This window comes from Pelmatolapia mariae, unplaced genomic scaffold (genome assembly GCF_036321145.2).
Source record: "Pelmatolapia mariae isolate MD_Pm_ZW unplaced genomic scaffold, Pm_UMD_F_2 NODE_ptg000119l+_length_88887_cov_1, whole genome shotgun sequence".
NCBI lineage: Eukaryota > Metazoa > Chordata > Actinopteri > Cichliformes > Cichlidae > Pelmatolapia > Pelmatolapia mariae.
The window spans coordinates 56,275-80,233 of NW_027051829.1; the positions used below are offsets into that span (position 1 = coordinate 56,275).

Genomic DNA, 23,959 nt, shown 5'->3' on the forward strand with positions numbered 1-23,959 from the left:
AAGCCTAGTCTTAAAAGTAGAGAGGGTGTCTATCATCTGAATCCAAACTGGGAGCTGGTTTCTGAAAATCTGTAAAATGTCTCCCATTTTACTTTTAAGTATCCTAGGAACTACAAGTAAGCAAAGTGCTCCACTGGGGTGATGCGGTACTATGAGGTCTTTAACATAAGAGGGAGCCTGATTATTCAAGACCTCGTATGTGAGGAGAATAATTTTAAATCTGATTCTGGATTTCACAGGAAGCCAATGAAGAGAAACCAGTATGGGAGAAATATATCTCAGCATATGTTGAATTAAAAGACCCTTTCCGTCTTCTTCTGACCAAAGACACGTGAACATGCTGCCTGGATGACAGAGATGTTACCTTACCCATGTTTACTTGATGTTAATTAATAGGCAAACAGGCAGCTGGTAGGACAAAACTGTCTTTTCAGTTTGTGATGGAGAGCTGCTGAGCTGGATGAATATGATGTCTAATCAGTTTCCACATCCACAGCCTGAGTTGGTACAATATCCTCTCCCTATCCTGAGGACAGAAGGGCTTTTTTTTTTTCTTAATGATTCACATTTTTGCATCTGCTCCTCTCCCCCCTCTCTCTTTCTCCTTCTCTCCTCCCTCCTCACTCTTCCTCTCCTCCCTGCTCGTCCTCTGCAGGCCTGCTGCTGCTCTCTGCTGCAGAGACGGGCTGCGTGACGTCACTGAAGGCTGGAGCGGTCCCTTGATTGGAGCAGGAGGGGGAGAAAAATGGGGAGAAGATTAGGAGGTGAGTGAGACCGCACGTTTCTTTTGCTTTTTCCAACGTCCCTCTGTCTTCCGATCACGTTTGTGTCAGTGTGTGTGTGTGTGTGCATGCTTTGTCGCTTCACTGCTGCCGCTCCGCTCTTCCCGTGCAACGAATTTTATGCAACGTCGGGAGTCCGGGTCCAGCAAGGAGCCAGTGCTGCCGTGAAAACACAGGAGAAAATCGGGTACACGCCAGGTTGTCCCCTCCCCGTTGTGCACGGCTGCTGTCACGAGCATCGGTGTGAATTAAGCTGGACTCCGGGCCTAGGCTTGTGTGTATATGTGTGCGCGCTTGCAGAGGCGTTCGTGGCTGTGAGATAACATTTGGTGGTGCCGCTCGTCCACACCCACTTGATCGGCTGCTTGTGGTTGATCCATGTGCGGTGCAAAATGTGAGGATCAAAGATCGTCAGCGCCGGATGATCCAGTGGTTGCTGTCACGTCGCTGGCGGCTGTCAGGCGACAGCTACATGCAGCTTTTCAGGAATCGCTCTGAGACTTTGGCCGGCCTTGGCCTGTAGGAACTGGACAGGTTGTATGTAGAAATATTAGGATGCTATCTGTTATAAGTTGCATGTGTTTGCTTATTGAATGTGCTCACACAGCTTGAGCATAAATCTGCATGTTTCCCCCCCTTATAGCCTATACAGTGTTCACTGCACAGATTTGTGCTGTTCCTCTGAGCACACTTGGATTCATGAGGAAAGTGTCAAAGGAAGTCATGACTCTGTATGCATGGTCTAATAATAATAATATACCCGAAGGACTCCTCAAACTCCCCTGATGTACCCTCAGCTCTTAAGGCAGCATGCTGCTAGAGTTTGGGAAACTGTCATATGACTACAGAGCTGGAGAAATCTCAGAGTCAGTGGGCCTTAGCCTTTATGTTGCTGCTGTGTTTGTAGAAATCTGATGTGACAAAAGTTGGGGCAGTCATGCTGAAAAAAGAGGGATGGCTGCAAGATTAGAGCTGAGTTTGTACAGGGTGGAAGTAGATTTAACTCTTTTGAAAACAGAGCTGTCAGGGCCTGTGAGTGCTCATTTTATATAAGGAAGAGCTGTGTCCTTTATCTGCAATGCAGTTATATACAACATGCTTGTGTGCAGACAGTATGTCAAGTTTATAGCATAGTCGGTCATCAGTTTCCATTTGTCATGCAAATGTCAGTGCAGACAGATGGTTTTCTGACTGATCACATGTGAGGCAAGTATTTATACAGATGCACAATACTTACTGTCTGTACTGCTATCTATCTGGTAGGATCCTTTGATGCAGGTCTTGCCATGGTGACACCTCCAGGCACTCCTCTGGAAAATATTTTTTGAAGGATTATCTAAACTTAAATTAATCTTTAACTCAAATCTCATTGATTATTTGGACATTAAAAATGGACATGTCCAGGTAAAAACTGCTTAAAAATGTTCATTGACTTTGCCCCAAGTTTCATCAAAGTTTTTAAAAAGGTCCCCCAACTACCACAGAAGTTACACTTCTGCCACCGTCTTTGCTGTTTTCCCAAAGATTTTAATCTGCATCCTTTCAGTCTGCAGTTCTCAAACTGAGGGGTGGGGTCCCACTGGTGGGACAGAGTCACTATGAGCAACAAACTGAAAAATGTGATGTAAAGCTGAATGAAGTAGCTTCTTGTAAGGGAAATAAACAAGTGTTTGCTGGGGCTGTCTTGGTGACATCTGCTTTAGTCAAACTGAGATGTTTTAATAATGAGAAAGAACAAATTTAGTTAAATAGGTGTTTTGGCGCTAAAGACATTAACAAAGTAAGATTTTAGCATGTCTGCTAGTTTTTTGGAGTAGCAGCCATGAGGTGTGGGTTGAGCCATGCCTAAGGTGGCTTGAAAGACAGACAGACAGACACACACACACACACACACACACACACACACACACACACACACACACACACACACACACACACTTTTTTTTTTTTTTTTTGGTGCTGGAGCTCAACATGTTCTCCTGGCTGTGTTTTGTTATGTACTTTATTTCTAGAATTTAACGTAGATTATTTAGTTATTTTTATTTATTTCTGCAGATGTACAGTTATCAGGTACAGCCAGCCAACTGTTTTCTGTATGACATTATCAGTCTTTCACATCATTGTGGGGGAATTTTGGCCTGCTCTTCCTTACAGTGTTGCTTCAGTTCGACTCTTTTAAGATCTTGCCAGGGCTTTTCAATCGTCTTGAGGTCTGGACATTAACTGGGTCATTGCAACATTTTAATTCTTTTCCTTTTCAGCCAATCTGTTGTAGATGTGCTGCTGTGCTTGGGATCATTGTCCGGTGCGTGACCCAGATTGGGCCAAACTTTAGCTGTTGGGCAGATAGCCTTACATTTGACTCAAGAATACTTTGGTATACAGAGGAGTTCATGGTCGAGTTAATGACTGCAAGGTGCCCAGGTCCTATGGTTGCAAAGCAAGACCAAATCATCACCCGTCCAACACGGTGCCAGCAGTGCTGATATGCTCTGTTTTTGTTAAATGCACCGCCTAAGCAGTGCTGCAAGACACTTAGAGAGAATAGACTTTCCCCTGGTAACCTACCAAACAAGCCATATTTGTTCAGTCTTTCTCTAATTGTGCTATCATGAACTTTAACATTTGACATTCTGAGGCCTGTTAGAGTCTAAGATGTAGCTCTTGGGTTTCTTGCAGTTTCTCTGAGTACTCATGGTCTGACCTTTGGGTGAATTTACTGGGAAGTCCATTCCTGGGAAGATTGGCCTTTTGTTAACACACACACACACCTGTATGCTCCAGACCAGCAAACTACCAAAACATCTACTTTCATAGAGGTGGTCATACAAGTGCATTTGATTAATTCCTATTGAAGCAGTTTTTCACAGGACTGTAAATCCTGCTACGCGTGCTACAGACAGCACTGAGAGTGTTGTAAACACTGGAGTTGAAGTTGCATTGCTGGACAAAGTACTTGTCTGGCCATCAAGTACAGATCGAATATCAGACTCATGGCTCTGTCCCAGGGCATTTAAGCATTCTGACGGCTTGTGACTATCAACGAGTGTATTGACCCTAATGTAGAAATGATTCTTGTGCCATATTTACTTATCTTCATTTGTTGTTTTAAGGTTTTTAAACTTAAAACATCAAAAAGTGACATCTAAAAATGTTATGAACACTGTTTAAATATTTAACCCTCACTTCTTCACCTGCAACTTGCATGTTATGCCACCACAAGCCCAGGATTAATGAGTATAAGAGGACTTCAGAGACAGTCCAAATGCAGCCACAAATCACAGAGACCATTTTCTGCATCATTTCCTCCTGACGTCCTCTATAGGAGCTTCGTCCCCATTATTGTTTAGGCAGGCATGGAGGGGCTTAATGTGCAAACATACAGTAAGAAGCTTGCTGTCTTTAGAGAAGATGCGCAGTGGAGAGAAAGCAGGATACTGTAACATCCCTGAGTGGAGGTGACAGATGTGTTATCTGCATAGGCAGCTGTTTAAATGAACTAATTGCTGAAAAAAAAGCGTATGACGTATAAATTGATCTTATTAATTGTTAAGAATTTGCAGAAATAATTCATTTTTGTATATTCCCTCATTAGCATACCCACATTTATTGTAAAACCCCTCTATTTTCTGGGGAAACGAACAAGCAGAATAGAAATGTGCCTACATTGTCAGTATTGAATTTGTACAGTGCACAGATTTGCCCACATAATGAGCATGGACTTGTGGCGTTAGTGTGCCTAACAACATCCTCTTGGCATGCTTGTATGTACACATGTATTCTTGAAGTAATTGCTTCAGTGAACAGCTGTCTGGATCAATAGCAGACAGCGGCGAGCCAGAGGATGAGTCTGTTCATAAGCTCAGATCGGCGAGAGGCTTCTCATCTCATGCACTGTCGCAGCCTTGTCCTGTCCCGAGCTCGATGCTCATCAGAGTAAAGTGGGCAACTGCCCAGACACCAGAAGAAAAGTTCTGATTAATACATCCTATCCTCCAGTTGTAAAAAGGACCGATGTGTCAAAATCTTAATACTGAACACATCTGTTGAACTTTATTACATTTCCTTACCACTTTTTTTGTGTGCACTGTAGTAAACGCACAAGGAACTTCAAGCAAAGTGGTATTATTCCATCACAGGAGTACTACTATAAATGACTTTCCTTTATTAATGCAATCTGATGCGTAGGTTTTTTTTTTTTTTTGTTGTTGTTTTTTTTTTTACCAGTTATCAGAAATACAGAAATATTTATTCACAAATTAACATATTAAAATTATTTGGTTTTGTGTGAACTACAGCGTTTTATAGTTGGGTGGTTATTTGTTTTTAGTTTTTTTGGTAATTGAAAATCAGGAATGTTTTGAAATATTTACATTTGAGGAGATGCTAACAGAGCCTTTTTGGCATTATTGCTTAAAAACTGATCAGTTTTCTAAGTTTGCACAGATCTCTAGAGGACTGAAATAACAGTGAAGCTATCATCTATAATGGGGTACTAAAAGCAATTTTTTCCCAGGGGACACGCCTGAGCTGCAGTGCAATGGCAGCTATTCAGTCACTGCAGTAGAAGGTATAGTTTTATTAGTTTTAGCTTTTTTAAAGCTCTGTGTTTAGAACATGTAAGTATATATATATATATATACACTTTAAACCCACAAAATCAGATGTCTTTGGCAGTTTTTAGGATCAGTGGAATCAAGGTGTTAGCACAACAAGTAGCTGTCTTTGGTCTCTATCAGCTCTTGCATTAAAGAGCTGACTCTTTAGCTACTAAATGGTCATTATGCTCTCCAAGCAACTGGTGCATGTCTGTCTGTGTGTCTTCAGTGTACGCTGCTCACAGGGATGCCTATAGGGCTTTTTTGTCATTGCTGCTAAAAGAGACGTTTCAGAGGTGGTGAAGGATTGCACTGAGCATAAATGGTAAAGCTCTGGTCTGGATGGCAAACGGTGAAAAGAAATTCTCTACAAAGCCAGCCTCAGCTTCAATATTGACCCTAATACCTACGATAAATGTAGCCAATGAAACAACAGACAGTATAACATATGGACGTCACTACCGTATCACCATAAGTTCTGTTAGTCCTGTTTTGAAGTTTCTTGATGAGCGTTTTCGCTGTCACCATCTGTTTTCAAATCAGATATCTGTCTTGTCAATCACAAGGTGCTAGCCACAGAGCATATCCTGCATAATGGTCTTTTCTGAAACAGAAAAGAAACTTTACAAGATGGTTAAAAAAAACAAAAAAAAAAAAACAAGCAAAAGCTAATCAGTTCATGCACACTGCCACATGGTTAATGTGAGAGCAGAAATAAACAAGATTACTCGTACAAAAAGTGTTTTGGTGTTAGCTAGTTCCCCCCTCTTATGGATATAACAATAAAGAGTGTGGCCCATATGTGAGTAACACACACGTGCTAGTAGACTGCTGTTTGCTAAGTCATTAATTTGGCCCTTTCAACTGTTGGTCCTTTTTTGAGAATTTATTAATGCAGTTAGCTGTCAGATATTATTAGGAGCTGGTTTGTGTGGTGTTTAACACAGGCTTTCATTGACAATATACAATGCAAAGGGGAACAGTCATTTGCAGAGTAAATGTTTATAAGTCTTTGAGATATGCTCATTGAGCAAGTTTTGCTGTTCGATGTGATATTACACGGGAAAGAAATTCTTGCAGGAAGAGGAGGTGGTAGTGACGGTGGAGAGTCTGCATATTGAGGTTCAGTGTTGTTATGGCACTTGAAACTGTTTCTGAGTCTGTTTGTCCTTGATTTGAGGGACTGCCAGTGCCTGGCAGAGGGCAACAGGTCAAACAGGTGAGAACTAGGATGCGCGAGATCCTTTGAGGCAGCTGGAGGTAAACAAGTCCTGCAGGCACCTCTGAGCTGTGTTCATGATCTTCTGAAGCCTTCTCTCTGCTTCTGTGCAGTTCCTGTACCACACTGTGATACAATATGTCAGTACACTCTCTATGGAGGAGCCGTAAAAGGTCACAAGCAGCTTTTGGCCCAGATTGTTCTTCCTGAGTCCTCCCAGGAAGTAAAGTCGCTGCTGTGCCTTTTGGTTATCTGCTGGGGTATTCGCAGTCCAGGATAGGTCAGCAGAGATGAAGATGTTTTCAGCATCTCATCTAGGTAGACATACCACTCTGAAATGAGGTGGTATCATCTGCAAATTTGATGATGGTGTTACTGGGGTCCACTGTAGTCTTGGGTGTAGAGGCCAAATAGCAGTAGACTCAACACACAGCCTGTGGGAGAACCAGTGCTCAGTGAGTGGCGGAGAAGTGGGGAACAGGTTTCACTGTTTGAGGCTGATTTGTGAGAAAGTCCTTTATCCAGTCAAACCTAAATTGGACATCTTGCTCACTAGAATCTGCAGGATGATTGCGCTGAAGGCTGAGCTACAGTAAATAAAAAGCATCTTCACATTGCTCCCTTGGTATTCTAGGTGGATCAGCACAGTGCGGATGGAGAGTCATGGCTTTTCGGTGGATCATGATTGCTACAGATTTCAGACGGAGAGGGATGAGGGCTTGTCTCAGGGAGTAGTAGAATATACCGATATATACATGTGACAGGTAGTATTCACATGCTTTTACCTGGAAGCAGCAGGATTCCTCATGTTCACTGACCTGAACACTCCTCTACCTTGATGTTCCTGTGGGGTTAGCGTCTGGGCTCTGGAGCCCAGAGGGGGCTGAGAAGAAAAGACTGAGTTCTGTTGTGATGTCTCATATTGTCCACGGATTTTTGTTGTAAAATGTGTAGTTGGTGATATCCTGTATTCCCTGCCAGAACTGTTGCCAGTTATTTTGATCAGTGTAAAATCTTAGCATTATTTTTTATGCACAGTAAATATAAAAAGTACTAAAAATTAAAGTGGCCAAGTATATAGAGTATATACAAGGCATAAATACAGTCAATAGATCCACCTTGCTAGCTTGTAGTTTAGCACCAGATGGAAACCACAAACCTATAGTTAACATCACTCTTACTATTAGCTTGCTTATAAACATCCTTTATTAGGGCTTGTTGCTTACCACAGCAGTGGTTAGTACTTGGTCTTAGTCTAAGGAGCTTGGAAAGAAAAGCGTCTGGACTTCTTTAAGTTGCTTGAAGACGTTTCACCTCTCATCCGAGAAGCTTCTTCAGTTCTAAGAGTCAAATGGTGGAGAGTCCCAGACTTAAACCCAGTGGGAGTATCCCCCCAAAGAGGGACAAAGGACCCCCTGATGATCCTCTACCTAATCACATGAGCCAAGACGTGAAGACGGGTGTGGGTCACAATCAGCCAGGGTTTCGGGTGAGCTCATTGTGAAACCTGGCCCCACCCTATCAAGTGATTTCCTGAGGTCAGATGGCCCAGGGTGTGAGTGGGTGTTAAGGCGTCTGGGAAGGGATCTCAAAACTCCCATCTCAATACTCCCACTGGGTTTAAGTCTGGGACTCTCCACCATTTGACTCTTAGAACTGAAGAAGCTTCTCGGATGAGAGGTGACACGTCTTCAAGCAACTTAAAGAAGTCCAGATGCTTTTCTTTCCAAGCTCCTTAGACTACGATGACTTGGATGACTGAGAAACTTCATAGACATACTTGGTCTTAGATGCTAAAATAGGAAAAAAAGTTTGATTTGATGTCCTGTTTTGTTTTAATTGATTCTGATGCTACAGAGATGTAAAATGTCATGTATCTGCTTGTTTGTTTTTGACCAGATATCCAGAAAGAGTTTAAAAACAAAAATGAAAGGGTTTTTGAGTAATACTGTGACATGAGATGAAATGCTTCAGACGAGTAATAACTGAAGTGTACCAAGTCTTTTTCGACATAAGCGATTAGGCTTGTCCTTTGTTGTCAGGTAATAGGCCCAAGGCTATGAGGTTGTCCTGTCAGGGGAGTCCCATGGCTTACTCAGGGCTAACATACTTTGATGTAGTCATGTAGCCCAAAAGGCTTTAGGAGCTTTCACTAAACCTCTCATTAAGTTTATAAAGGAGCCTATAGTGTACTGTAACGTGTCAAAACTCTGAAGGATTCTCATCCGTGTCCCCTTTAATTATTCTTGATACAACTGGAAGCCACGCAGAGCACTGGGGCGGGGTGATGTGAAACATTTTGTCGCACTTTGTTTATTTTGCTCTGCGTTTTTATCATGGTATTAACTGTAGTGGGAGGAGCACATTTTCCAAAGGAGAAATACCAGCAGGGATAACGGCTCCATTGTTAAAGCGTGGGTCGAGGAGGATGATCGTGTCGCACCTCTCCGAGAGGCTTGCACCAGCTCGAGCTCAGCGCTACAGCATCTCCAAGTGATGCTTTGCAGAGGACTGGCATGAAGGCTGTGATACACCTTGAGTCATTCTCCTCCTCGCACCTCCGAGAGAAACAAATCTTTGTCGGCGAGCGCGAGCACACAGAAATAAATCTGAAGTGACTGCGTGATAGAACCCCAGTGACAGCCTGTGAAACAAAGACTGCGAGACTGAGGGGGTATTTCGCTTGTGACTGGTCGCTTTTATTATTTATAAATGAATTCAGACCATCATTTGGTGTTTATCCTTTAGAGCTGAACCTTTAATAGGCATATCATTAATGCAGCCTGAGGGCCAGCTCATGATTTATGCACATGGTGCAGAGATTGAGCTTTCTGTTGCAGTCGCTGCAGCAGTGTTCATTGTCCTCATGCAGGTAATGTAAGGAGTTTGAAACTCCAGCTACGCTAAACACAGTTCAGTCAGAGACTCTTAAAATCACTTACAAGGACCATAATGAGCATTAATAGAAAGTAGTTGTACAGTTGGAACAATATCCTCAGTAATAAACACATAAACAGGTGTTTAAACCTGAGCTTGATCAACAATAACAAAAATATAGCACATAAACAGGATGTTGTGGCTTTGGATAGAGCAGAGTGAGAAGTGTGTACACCTGCTTAGAAACGATTTGCTGATGTGAATAAGGCAATTATTGTGAGGCCTGAATGCAGCAGCTGATGCCAATCAGTTTCTTTGTTTCTCAGGTCTCGTCAGTGGCAGAGATGGTTTAGCCAATCTGGACTATTTTCAGCAGTTATCCCCTCCTGTTCAATTATTGTTAGATTTTGAAAAATAGCATTAACATTTGTTATCTCTCTAAACAAATGCATGCATGTCTGCTCTTTATCTGTTCTGCAGCATTGAGGTTGTAGACATTTCACACGACAGCTACCGATTGCCTGCATGTGAGGCATTTAGGGAACCCTGGTAAATTGTAGTGATTACACTCACCCCCCAAAAATACATTTTGAGCAAGGGGGAAATGCTGCAGAGAAATTTGGGTGTAGCTCCAAAAAGTTAGAGTTCACCTCACACTACTTAGGTCAACCTGGTTATCTTGTGGCAGGCTAGTTAATTGCTAGTTTATATTTCATTATTTAGCAACTTCCTTTGTTAGCTTTACCTTTCAGGCTCACTTCATCTGTTTTATATTAATTAGCAAAGACTAATCCTTTAAGTTGTTGTGTCCTTAAAGATCTGTCATTTCAAAGAAGTACTTTTACATGTCTCTTAGTGCTCACAGCAGCTGTTTGGCTGTATGGCTGTATGGTTGTGCATTTGGTACCACTGTCATCTCACAGCGAGAAAATCCTGGGTTTGAATCCATCAGCTAGCTGGGGCCTGTCTGTGTGCACGTTATCCCCAGGCCTGCGTGGGTTCCCTCCGGCATCCTCACACAGTCCAGCAACTAGTGTGTTAGGTTAATTAGTGATTCCAGTTGGCTGTTGGTTTAAACAAATCCCTCTGTGTTAGCCTTTCAAAAGCCTGGCCCAGGGTATGCCCACCTCTCGTCCCACGACAACTGGGATCGCCTCCAGTCCAACCACAGCCCTGAATTGCATAACTGCAAGGATGTGAACATTGAAATTGTAGCTACAGAAAATAATTCAGGTTGCTCTTCCCTAAACATAAAAATAAGTGGTTACAATAATTATCTCTTATCATAACCATCATTATTATAAAAATTTGCTTATGTAATGATATGTTAATTAGCCACATGGAACCCACTTAAAGCATGATAGATAGTTAAAAGAAGATCATTCAAGTAAAGGATAATATGAAAACACATTGGAATTAGACATGGATGACATAGCCTCAAAATTATATCTCGATATTTCAAGCAAACCTGCAATAACTATACCTGGGATGTAGAGCTGGGCGATAGAACGATAACGATATGTATTGCGAAATAACTTTTTCTCGATAGAAAAATTAAACTATTGCGATAGGCCTCATCTCTCTTGTCCTCTTAAAAAAAAAAAAAAAAAAAGAACAGCCAATCCAAATTAAGTAGCGCAGAGCCGAACCAATCACAGCCGCAGCGTCACGTCACGTGACTTGTCACGTGCAGCACAAGTGCCAAGGCGCACATGTGTATTTGTTTGGGAAGCAGCTAGCCGGGCTGCCCAGGTAATGAAGGAAATGAGTGTGCCGACTAGAGAAAAATCAACCGAGAGCGTGACCGAAGGTTACCGAAGAAAAACCCGATGATGGTTCCAACGGAAGGGCCATAGAAGTTCCGTAGTGTGAAGGTATTTCGGCTATTTCAAGTCTGACAAAAAACAGAGTAGCGTGCACTGTAAATTGTGCCGAAAGCAAGTCTGGAAAGACAATAAACCGGTGCATGCTCAATCTCTGACTGAAAGCGCTAATTCGTCATTCGGCTTTTGTCAGACTAAAGTAACTGTTAAAACTGTTTGAAAAGCTAAGCTATACAACAAGGAGAGATTGAAAATTTCCTTTTAGTTCTCAGTTTATTTGATATTGACAAAAGTTAGTCAATTTTGTCTGTTCTTCTGTAAAACAAACTAAGATTTATTTTTAGAATTAATATTTTGTTTCTAAGTGGAATTGACAATTTAGTAGTTTGTTTTGTTTGTTCTATTTTGAAACTTAAACGCTTTAGCGGCTGCCTTTTGTGTAGTTTGCAATATTTGCCTTTATTTATCTGAAAAAGTCTCATTTTCCTTAAGTACATCTACCCTGTTGAACTTATTATGGGAAATAAATAGTAAAATCAAGACAAGCTGCTGATTATTTCACATTTTACTTGTGAGCAACGGCACATTTAAATCTTACAAATATAGTTATTTGGCTTATATCGTGATATGTATCGTTATCGCCTGAAATGAAAAAAACATATCGTGATATGAAAAAATCTTATATCGCCCAGCTCTAGTTTGCAATATTTGCCTTTATTTATCTGAAACTGAAGTCTCATGTTCCTTAAGTACATCTACCCTGTTGAACTTATTATGGGAAATAAATATTTAAATTAAAACAAGCTGCAGATTATTTCACATTTTACTTGTGAGCAACGGCACATTTAAATCTTACAAATGTAGTTATTTGGCTTATATCGTGATATATATCGTTATCGCCAGAAATGAAAAAAACATATCGTGAAATGAAAAAATCTTATATCGCCCAGCTCTACTGGGATGTTATCTTCTCCTTTTTAGCCTGGTTATACTTGATGATGTATTTTTTGCCTCAAGTGGTGAAACAGGTTTGTTGTTTCCACCTTTAACGGCAAGTTTTCTTGCGTATATAAGTACTTGTTGGAGGTTGTTAAAGCAGCTCTATTTTCAGATACTAAATTGTCATACAAGGCTGACACGTGGCTCTTGCAGCTCTCTCAGACATGCCCGAGCTTGTGTGCACTATGGAATGTAAACACTTGGTGTTGCTATAGCAATAATATCACAGGAGGGGCCGTGCTAACACCTGCTGCTCTCTGGCAGCAGCACCATGCCCTCCCTTGTTTTAAATGCACTTTAGAACAACACGCAGCAACACTACACATGAGCGGGAGGAGGGAGGTATGGGGTCTTCACACACCCCCGTTCTCTACTAGCCATCGGGGCGGGGGACTGGGAGGTGGTGTTGGCTGTCCGATTGGCCTCCCTGCTGCTGCGGAGCCTGGGGCAGTCTGCTTGCCTCCACCCCGGGGGAAAGGGTCACTTCTCTTGGGTCTGGGTGCCGTTTCCCCCTCTGGGGGTGAGGGTACCTGGACCCGGGATATAGAGTATGTTTGGGGAGTATGATTGTGTGTACATGTCCATGTATGTCTATCCCTACGTTGGGTGAGTGCTGAGTGTTTGTATATGTGTGCATGAGGGTGGGAAAGCATGTTTGTGTCTGTGTGTGCCTGTTTGTCTGTGTCTATATGTCAGGTCTTAGACTCCACCTCCCTGGGAACTCCCAGGCCCTCCAAAGTGTGGAGGCCTATCTCCCCTCACCACACTCCGTGCCGGTAACTGATGCCCTCAGGGGTTGGTGCATTGGTGGTTCTTGGTGTCCGGGGCTGGGCGCTCAGGTATGCACCAGCTCACTCCCGGTGCCTGTCGCTCGGTCAGGCCTCTTCCGGGGCAAAGGGGGCCCTCGGGCCTCCGGCCTCGGGGCCTGCGACTTGGTTCACTCTGGCACAGCTGGCTGCCGGCAGTGCCGGCGGGCACGCCGGTGCAGCCCCCTCTGGCTTCTACTCCGTGGCTACTGGGTGACCCCTCGTCTGGGGATCTCCTCAGCCCTTCCCAGGAGGGTGGCACGGATGCCCCTCCGGTGGTACTCCTTTGGCTCTCGCACTCTGGGGCCTCTGGATGTCTGGAGCCTGGATCTCCTCCATGCCTGCTTCATGCCCTGGGGGACGGGGCTATGGCCCTCCACACCCTCTAGCAGACCGTTACATGGGGAAACCTTTTGTATACAAGCGCGCTGATCCACACAGGTTTGCACACGGGTGTTCACTGTTCGTAGACATAAACTACACCTTTCTTAGCCGCTACTTCAAAGCACATTGTGCGCTGTCTGTCCTGCGTGCTGCACAACAACATTCAATATTTAGTATTTACTGCTGTTCACACTTAGCTAGATTAACGTGATGGTGTTGTGTTTAGTATGTTGCTTTGTTTTGGTTTTTTTTTGCTTGTTTTCTCTTCTTTTTCTCTCAACAGGTGATCCAGGAGATTTTTTTTTCTCTCTTTGTCTTTGTAAGTGCCCTTTCTCACTGTCCCTTTTCCCTTCTGTTTTTCTTTTCCTTCCTCTCTTTCTTTCTCCCTTTCCTATCCCCCAGTCATGTCTGTCCCATCTGTAACAACTGAAAATAAAATAAATAATAACAACAAAGTTTGATCAAATGGACCAATACGGCAATGCCATGATGATCCATTTGGCAAAATAAATCCATTTGGTATCCTTGTTGGTCTTCAGACAACAATTCTGACGGCTAAAGAACCAAATGGGACAGACAAAAAAAATAAACAAAAAATAATATCACGATATGACAGTTTTATGTCACGTAACAATTTATACTGAAAATGTGTTTAAAACTAAAAATAATTGTTTTATTTATTAGGAAAATAACAGTTGAATTCATGGTTTTATATCCAAATTTGAGCACAGTGGTCAGAAATGAATCAAGGATAACATTCAGCCACTAATGCATTTTATTTTTTATTCAGGAATTTAATTAAATAAATTTAATTTGACGTTTTTATCAAAAAATGATGTTCTGCTTTCATATTTTTTTCTTTTCGTGTAAAATATGAATTTGAAAATTCATGGATAACAACATAATATTCAAAATATCCCGTTTTGCTCAAAGAACTTGAACATACTGGCTGGTTAAGCATTACAGAAACATAACAAATGATTTTAGTAATTACCAATACTGTTAATTTTGGGATAGCTGTGTCCAAAACCTTACATTGAATGGTGGTCTAATAGATTTCTTAAGCACTATACGTTATCAATCCTGCGATTAAAAACAACCCCTTCTAATCAAAGCTCAAAATTGACACCTCCCGGTTGCTTTTCTCTCTAGTCTGCAGATTACTTCAGTATTAAAACCTGTTATTACCTCTTCTGCTGAGAAACACTTTCACTCCCTCTATCTGCCCTGTTCTCACCCACCCTCACACCTCTGTGTGTCCTGATAGATTTCTTATTCTTTATTATTACTTTTCTATATCTTTATATCTATCTCTATCTTCTCTTTGAATTGGACTCTTTTCACCTTTGACATCTTGCTTGATGTGCAGAATCCCCGTGGGAGGGTAGACCACGTTTCACTTTTAAACAAACCCTGACTTCAGATTACCACCCCAATGCAAACAGCAATGAATAAAGAGTCATTTATGCCTAATACCATAACTTTCAGTCTTTGACCTTGTTGTACAGGACCACAAAATGAAGCCCTCCCTCTTACACTCAAATAGGTCATAGGTTTATAGATTGTTGACTGGACTTATTTTGCGTCTTGTTTGACTGTCTGAAAGCTTCTGTGGGTTTAACAATGAGATTGTTACTGTTTCCCAGCAAAAAACCCTTTAAAAAGTAGCTTTTCATTAAATCTCTCCATTTGAATTACTCAATAAAGAATTACAAAACTGCCAGTAAAGGGTATATTTGTGGTCCCATCGCACCAGTAAAAATGTTGGTTGTAACTTGAATTGATTTTTAGTTTTTTACTGATATTTGTACGTTATTATGTACTGTAAATATGGAATAACTGAACTTATTAGAACTTATTATATTTGACTAAGTAAACTGTAAATACAATGCCTGGCCAAAAGAAAAGTCACCAACTCGAAGAATTTAATTTATAAAAATTGAGCGACTCTCTCATGACTGTGACAAGATCAGACAGACAGAAATAAATGTTGTGACGCTGCATAAGCTTGTGGAAATGATGCCTCGCTAAATTAAAATTGGCCTTGTTCTGCCAGAGGTTTCTTCCTGTTAAAAAGGAGTTTTTCCTTCCCACTGTCACCAAGTGATTGATCATTGTCTGACTTTTGGGGTTTTCTCTCTGTTTATTGTAGTCTCTAGGCCTTACAGTATAAAGTGCCTTGAAGTGACTGTTGAATTGAAATATATATTTATAATATAAATGGTAAATGGACTGGACTTGGTATAGTGCCATTCTACTCAAGGTATGTAGAAGAGCATTTCTGAACCCACAATACGTCAAACCTTGAAGCAGATGGGACACAACAGCAGGCAACCGCACTGTGCCTGAGCTATCAGTGACTATAACTATCAATATCAGTAATATAGTTGTGAAAACTAACCCTTCTGGAAGTACATTTAGGCTTGGAGCCTTTGCATTTAACTCAACTGTTTAATGAACTGTCTAAATGCACAATAATAAGATGAATTTAACCACATTTGCATATTGGCAGTTTTTTTTTTTTTTTAAATTTCTACATTATTAACTTTATTAGGAATTAATTGCTGTTTAGGATGTGTGATCTGTCTATATGTCTCGCTACCCTTTGTGAGGGTAAAACCAAAGATTTTGTGAAAGTATGACTGTAAATATGATTGTTGTATTGTAAATACCGTACACAAGCTTACTGTGCTGCTTGATGCTGAGTAGTGCACTCTCTCAGCGATATTTTGCCACTGCACTGCGTGGCTGCTCTGTGGGATCATTATTATGGAGCCATTCTGAATATGCTCGAATCCCAAAATAGTACTGAAATACAATTGTAGCTTTGAGGTTTTTGCAGATGTGATCAGTGCAGTTACGAGAACGTAAGCTATCATAAAGCGTTCCCTCACATTTCTAGTGCTTCTACTCAGTTTTAAAGGACAGCTTGTAAAGCTGATCTGTGTTTGGCCACACAGCCTTTCAGTTGGCAGTTAAAGGTTGCAAAATGTTTGAGGCAGATGGGATAGCTGATCTGATGGGACCGATGGCTTTTTGTTGTTACTGATGGTCACTGAAGTGGAGTTGATGAGTTAAAAAAAGAGCATAGCATAAAAGTGATTGAGACGAGATGGTGAAATTATTCATCATCTGAACTGCTACCACCTACTTTAAAGCAAACAAATAAAATTTTATATCTTTACTCTGTTTGATGTCATATAGCGACTGTGTTTCTTCAATGATGTCCATTTATTGAGGCCTGAATATGCTTTCTGTGCATATGAAGTAAAGTAAATCATACATCATCTTCCTAATAGTTTCTATTTTGTATTTCTAATGTCTGCTATTCAATAGTCCACAATAAAGAAAATTAAATGCATTTCTTTTCAATATTTCAGCTGAGCTCCACTGACAGGATGTGACATGTGGCTAAAAGCAGCTTCGCTTCCTTCCTTTTCCTGCCTGTTTAAATACCTCACTGAGTAATTTTAAGCAGATGGGAATGCCTGCTCACTGCAGTGCAGTGACTGTGTCTGTGAAATCCTCCTCCTTTAATAAATGGGGACGCGTTGCCAGTACACTCCCTGATCCAGCCTTACCAGACGTCTAATAACAGTCTGTGCGACTTCTGGGGATTTCCAGTGTATGAGCCCACTGTGAAGAATGGTCTGCATCTGGGATTTGTGATTGTGCTTCCAGTGCCTGCTGCTTCACTCATTAATAGCTGTTGTAGAAGCTTCTGAGAGATAGGAGATCTCTGAGAGTTGGTTCCAGTTCAAGTGCCAGTGTTGGTTTTTACTCTCACTTGTTAGTTAGATTTAGGAGCTAAAAACTACTTGGCAAGGTTTAGGAAAACATTGTGGTTTGGGTTAAAATGTGCCTCTTCACAACATTAACCCTTCGTGTTGCTGGCAAGTGTTTAAATATAACTCCTTTACAACCATCGGTGTGTGACGATGCATAAACGACTGTGTTATGGCACCAGTCCCAGAGGACACATTGTCAAATCTGTGAGACCCCACTGCCTTTGACAGACTGGAAATACGTGACTCCTGGGAATGAGAACAGGCTGGTTTGGTGGGAACTACCTGGTAAAACAATCCCTGCTTCAAGCATGAGCTTTCTATGGCTTTGAAACACTACTCTACAGTCATTGTAAAATGGTTCTTGCCTTATAGCAGAAAGTAGCTTGTGCTATGTTGAAAATGCAGATAATACACTACCCAGTATTTAAACTGATACCATTAATAAAGTCCACATGTAATGATGCTAGTTTGATTTTCTTGTCAATAGGGAAACATTTCCTAAAAAATACCCTTGGGTGTGATTTATGGAGATTCCTCAGGATCGTTACTAAAAGTACCCATGTGAGTACACGCTAAAGCCAAAAACACCAACACACAATATACAGTATTATATTTATAAATCACAGTCTGCCTGGAAATGTTCACCTTTGGATGAGCAAAACTCCTAATAAAGATATGCTCTGTAATGATTGGGATTGGAACTATGACTGGTTTATTTCTAGACTGCAAATTTACAGATTGGTAATGATTTGGCAAGTGTGACCGAAAAAGGCATCGCCCACCGCCGTGTCTCCAGTGGGCTTTGTGTGGCTGAGGGGAGTGGTGTTCAGTGCAGCAGCAAATGGGATGCAGCAGTCTGATACAGATCCATTTAAACAGTCTTAAATTGAAAAAGCTGGGAATAATTCTTTTATATGTAAGGAAGCATCGGGCTTAGGCCTCAGTCACAGGGGTCTAGAGACCCTGGTTATCTCTGGTTGCTAGGGAAAAATGTATTCCTGACTGGTTGACGAGTGGCTACTGGAAGTTGCTGGCAGTTGTAAATTGATCACAGAGAGGGATCAAAAAAAACTTTTGATTGCTTTGCTTGCTCGTAGGTTGTTGTGTTTGCCTGTGATTTGCATGGAAGATGCCAACTTGTCTGCAAATACTCACTGACTAACCACATAGCGATAGTAAAACTTAGCAAAATAAGAAGTGATTGCTGTCAAAGTAAAGAGTGTGCCATACTGGTGAAACGGACATGTTTTAAAACAGGGGTGGGCAACTCCAGGCCTCAAGGGCCAGTGTCCTGCAGGCTTTAGATATCACCCTGGGTCAACACACCTGAATCAAGTAATTAGCTCATTACCAGGTCTCTGGAGAACTTCAAGACATGTTGAGGAGGTAATTTAGCAATTTGAATCAGCTGTGTTGGATCAAGGATACGTCTAAAACCTGCAGGAAACTGGCCCTCGAGGCCTGGCGTTCCCTCGCCCATGTTTTAAAAGGTGCACCTTTGACTTTGATTGCAAACGGTCTCTGTTTCTGGTTTTCTGTCGCACTTTTTCAAGTTGCTGAGTTGCGTGCATATTTGTGCGTGCTTGTGGCAGTCTGCAGTCGTGAGGAGGTTTTTAGTACAACACTGCATACCTCTTTGTGAGGAGCTTCACCTAGCAACAGAAAGCAGCAAATCAAAGAGTGGAAGTTAACCGGTGGTTACTAGGGGATCCCTGGCCTGACTTTAGCAACCACAGTGACTGTTGGCAACCTTCAGCAACTACTCACCAACTGCTCAGGGAATATTAATTTTTTCCTAGCAACTGGTGGTTGCTAGGCTCTATGTGACTGAAGTCTTAAGCACTGTTTTTTTAAAACAAGTTTTATAAAATAAAATGTAGCAAACAAATACATCCAAGAACATGAGTTTACTGAATTTGTTATTAAGACAATGAATCACAGCAGGACTTGACTCTAAATGAGACCTTGCTACAGATGTTATTTAGTAGCTGTGTAGGCTCAGAGTGAAGAGCTCAGTATTTTTTTGTCAGTGCACTGGTGTCTAAGACTTACAGAACACTGAGCTTTACAGTAATTAGAGAAGCTGATTCAGGGAAACCAGAAAAGGATGGTGTGCTGAATTTTTATTTCATCAGGGGCTTCAAGTTCTGGGTAATTGGATAAAAAAACTAATTCAGTGTTCTTGCAGTGACCCACACAGCTCTGCATCTGAATAGCAAATGGGAAAAAGTAATCAAAAAATAATTTTGAATATCTTAAGTTAACTTCAGTTTCTGAATGCAACTGTGTTTGTTTTGTTTTGGGGTTTTTTACCCAGAAATGCATCCAAGGAAAAGTTTTACTATGCATTTACATGTTCTAGTCTTGTCTTCATTATCTATGAGGGCTGTTACTCTGAAAAAAGATATCAGGGTTTTTTTTTTCTTTACTACTGTGGGTTACCAGATCCCTTTGTAAAGGATTTAGCCTTATCCAGTCTGACCTCTTAGACTAAGACTGGAAAATGACCTTGGCACTAATAAGCACTCTCACTAATGGATCCATTTCCAATTCCCCACCATTCCCGAGTACAAGTGCAAGAGCTTGCTTTTTAATCCTTGGTGAAGTAAAGGTTTCATGTTTCTTGACCACTAAACTCATGGATTATGATTCCAGCTGAGAGAGACAGGCTTTGATTTCTTCAGTGTTCAGACAGCTGGAGTAGTAAATATTGAGAGGCCTGCAGTGAGGACATTAGGAAAACTGTTCTCTAATATTGTAATAAAGATTAGGTAAATGTAACAATAACCAGGATTTGCAACCCCAATTCCAGAGAAGTTGGGTAAAATATAAATAAAAACAGAATGTAATGTTTTGCAGATCTCATAACCCCATATTTTATTCACATTAGGACATTAAAAAAATGAAGAGAAACGGCCATATTTACCACTGTGTGACATCTGTCTGTAAACATCTTGGAACTGAAGAAAGCCAGTTTCGGGGGGCCTCCAGGAGAGGAATATTGTCCTGCTCTTGTCTGATAGAGGAATCTAGCTGCTCAACAGTCCTGGGTCTTCTTTGTGGTATTTTCTTTAAATTTTAAGATTCTCCAAATGTTTTCTGCTTTCAGTGAAAGGTCTGGACTGCCAGCAGGCCAGTTCAGCACCCGGGCTCTTCTATTATAAAGTCATGCTGTTGTAATAGATGCAGTATGTAGTTTAACATCTTCTCTCTAAAATATACAAGGCCTTCCCTGAAAGTGATGTTGTCTGGATGGGAGTGTATGTTGCTATAAAACCTATATATACCTTAAAGCACTGATGGCACCTTTCCAGATGCCAATTTCATAAACACCGATGCTCCCCATATCTCCAGAGATGCTTTTGAACTGAGCACTGTTAACTAGCCGGATGATCTCTGTCTTCTTTGGTCTGGAGGACACAGCGTCCATGTTTTCCCAAAAAATTTTGAAGTTTTGAATTGTCTGACCACAGAAAACATTTCCACTTTGCCTCAGTCTGCTTTAAACTAGCTTTGGTCTGCAGAAGATAAATCATGTTCACACATAGCTGCTTCTTTGCTTTTGCCTGCATTTGTGAGTGGCACAGTGAACTGTGTTCATAGATGGTGGTTTCTGGAAGTCTTGCTCATCCCATGCAGTGATTTCCATGACAGAATCATGCATATTGTTAATGCAGTGCCACTTGAGGGCCCAAAGATCACAGACATCCAATATTTGATTTTCAAGCCTGCTTTGCTCACAGAGATTTCTCCAGATTCTCTCAGTCTGTTGTTTGTATTATGTACTGTAGATGATGAGATATTAAAATTCTTCTTCTTCTTGTAGACATAGTATTTTACATCTCGGCCCACCTCTGCTGCTGAGAAAAGATGCTCTGTCATGTTACTAACCTGTTGCCAGTTAACCTAATTACTTGCAAAATCTTCTTCCAGCGGTTTCTTTTTAGCATCACCTACTATGTTGCCCCATCCCTGTCTTCCTAGAGATGTGTTGCTATCATCAAATTCAAAATGAGCCAGTATTTTTCATGTCTCAGGAAAATGTCTCAGTTTAAACAACTGATTTGTATTCACTTCTCTATTGTGAATAAAATATGTTTGTTTGTTTTTTCAAATGGGAGTTTTATGTGGCCCTGTTGCAGGGAAAAGCTGTGTAGTGTTGCTGGAAAAGGCACATTGTTTTTTTTCCCTTGTGTATTTTGGCAGGTGGTTTAGTTTTAGCTTTGTCCTCTGCTTCTTGGCATCTATTTAGTTGACTTGATTTTTGCCTTTGAGTGACTTTATCTCAGTATATGTTAGAATTATACTTGTATGAAACCAACAAACTTTAACTTGTATTTTCGCCCTCTCTTTAGGACCTTAGGAAAGGCAACCATGGCAGATGAAGTGAGACGACCAGCTGAATGTTGCCACCCAGTGCGGTCATGTGACTGACCTGGCTCTTCTCTCCTGCTGATGTCCGGTAGTTGCCCTGTTCTCACCATGAGAGGATCCGCCAGGTGCTCGAGCTCAGTGCCCTCAGACTGGCGCTACCGTTGTGCTGCGTGAGCGCCCCCCCCTCCTCCGGCAGTTACTGCACGGAATGGCATCTTTGGACCTGCCATACCGCTGTCCTCGCTGCGGGGAGCACAAGCGCTTCCGAAGCCTGTCGTCGTTGCGTGCCCACCTGGAGTACAACCACACGTACGAGACCCTTTACGTCCTCTCCAAATCCAACAGTGTATGTGACGCTGCTGCTCTGCTACCCCTAGTGGCCGAGGGAGCTCTGCTCGCACCCGCCAATAATAACGACCCTTTTGAGCCACTTCGGCCTTCAGCTTTAAAGGAGCGGCGCTTTCCTTGCCGTGAGCTTCCTTGTGCAGACGACCTGAGTTTGACCCCAGCTAACTCCAACACTGCAGCCCGGTATATTCCTAATGTGGAGTTTCCCCTGGGGGAGATTTTTATGAAAAAAGCCATGACATCCACAGATCCAGGTCCCCATGGAAACCCCAGCACAGCTGTAGCGGTGGCAGCTAATGTAGCAGCCAGTGCAGTCGAAGCAGCGTATGAGGAAGGCCTGGCCAGGCTGAAGGCGCGGGCGTTTGAACGGCTGGAGCTGGATGAAAGGCTGGAGAAGCTGTCTGAAGAGGTAAATACACTAAGCCAACAAAATCAGAATAAACTTTATCAGGAAATTGTGTCCATAAACAGTCCTGTGCAACAACTCACCTCTCATTTCTCTATATTTTGCTTCCAAGGAGCCAGACTTTCTTGGAATTATTTAAGTAGCCCTTGGACATTGGCTGCTTTTTCACTAATTTTTAGTCCACTTCTTCACATTTCCTTCTTTCTTCATGATTCCTCTTACCTTGATGAGATTGAGCATCCCCACAGCATTATACTCCCACCACCGTGCTTCACTGAGGGGACAGTGTTCTTTGGGTTGCACGCCTCTCCCTTCTTTCTCCAAACATAAGCAGCATCTCCCCGGCCAAAGAGCTGTAGTTTCTTTTCTTCTGACCAGAGGATGCACTTCCAATATGCATAAGTAGTATGTAATTAGTATATTTCTGTGTGGCTTGAAAGTGTCTCTTCTGCAGAAGTGAAGTTTTTCTTGGTCTGCAACCTCACAGTCCATTCCTGTGCAGGGTTCTAGTGATTGCCTTCTTTGAGACTATAATTCCTGACTTGGCTAAGTCATTCACTAGTGTCATGGAAGTTGATCTGGGGTCTTTAGACACTGTATTTTTTTTTAACCAGTCTTCAAAATCTTTCACTTTCTACCTCTGCAATGCTTGTTCTGTACTGTATAACTCTTGATGATAATTCTCACTCCAATTATTGACATTTTGATACACTGTGATGACTTTGTATATCCATCTCTTGCTTTGTGAGAATCAACAAGTCTTTTTCTCCAGTCTAAACTGACTTCTTTTGTTTTTGGCATGCTTTTTCATGATTTTGTTCTCTGATCTGATTTTCTAAAGAAAACTAGTATGCTTAGAAATTCTCTGTTAAAAAAAACATTTTAAATTTTACACAGGGGGGTAAAAACTTTCTCCTCAACTGTAGGTGGAGCAGAAAATAGCGGCCCGTGTAGGCCGTCTTCAGGCGGAGCTGGAGAGGAAGAGCTCAGAGTTGGAGCGGGCCAAGCAGGAGAGTGAACGGCTGAGCCAGGAGAAACAAGACCTGGAGGACAAGGCCTCGGAGCTTTCTCGGCAGGTGGACGTCTCCGTGGAGATGCTAGCCAATCTCAAGCAGGACCTGGTGAACAAGGAGGCAGAGCTGAACCACAAACAGCAGTAAGTGAAATATACTGGTTCTCTGCTGTTTGACACATTCCAGTTTTATAACACATCTGAATGGGTTGGTGTATACAGAAGTGTAATTAAGTGCACTTAAACATCCTGCTAAGTACAAACAGCAGTCCAACCAAAAATTTGGAAAAAAAACATTTTAAAGTGTGTGGAGGTGCTAAAGCCAAAAACAGGTCACATAAGAATATATATGTTAAAAGACATCTGCACACAATAGCACAGCTTTTACCTGCTTACATACTTATTTATTGATCTCCCTCATCGACTTCACTGCTAGATGGTCTGATCCAGGACAGAAGAGAGCTGCTGCCCTGCTGTAGTTATCTTTATTTCTATTTTCTTAACCCGTCCTTTCTTGCTGTTGTGCTACATATTGAATAAATA

At 41.7% G+C, this 23,959-nt stretch overlaps 1 protein-coding gene across 1 annotated transcript; it reads left to right on the forward strand.

Annotated features, from left to right (window-relative positions):
- Positions 1-684: 684 nt before the first annotated feature.
- Positions 685-23,564, forward strand: LOC134622658 (F-box only protein 41-like). The gene is made up of 3 exons (XM_063468050.1): positions 685-764; positions 21,632-22,407; positions 23,331-23,564. The coding sequence occupies exons 2-3, from the start codon at positions 21,859-21,861 to the stop codon at positions 23,562-23,564; spliced, it is 783 nt and encodes a 260-aa protein (XP_063324120.1). The 5' UTR covers positions 685-764; positions 21,632-21,858.
- Positions 23,565-23,959: the final 395 nt, after the last annotated feature.

Coding starts and splice junctions, on each gene's coding strand:
- LOC134622658 (XM_063468050.1), top strand. CDS start 21,859: ATGGCATCTTTGGACCTGCCATACCGCTGTCCTCGCTGCGGGGAGCAC. Junction 22,408..23,330: donor TGGAGAAGCTGTCTGAAGAG/GTAAATACACTA, acceptor CCTCAACTGTAG/GTGGAGCAGAAAATAGCGGC.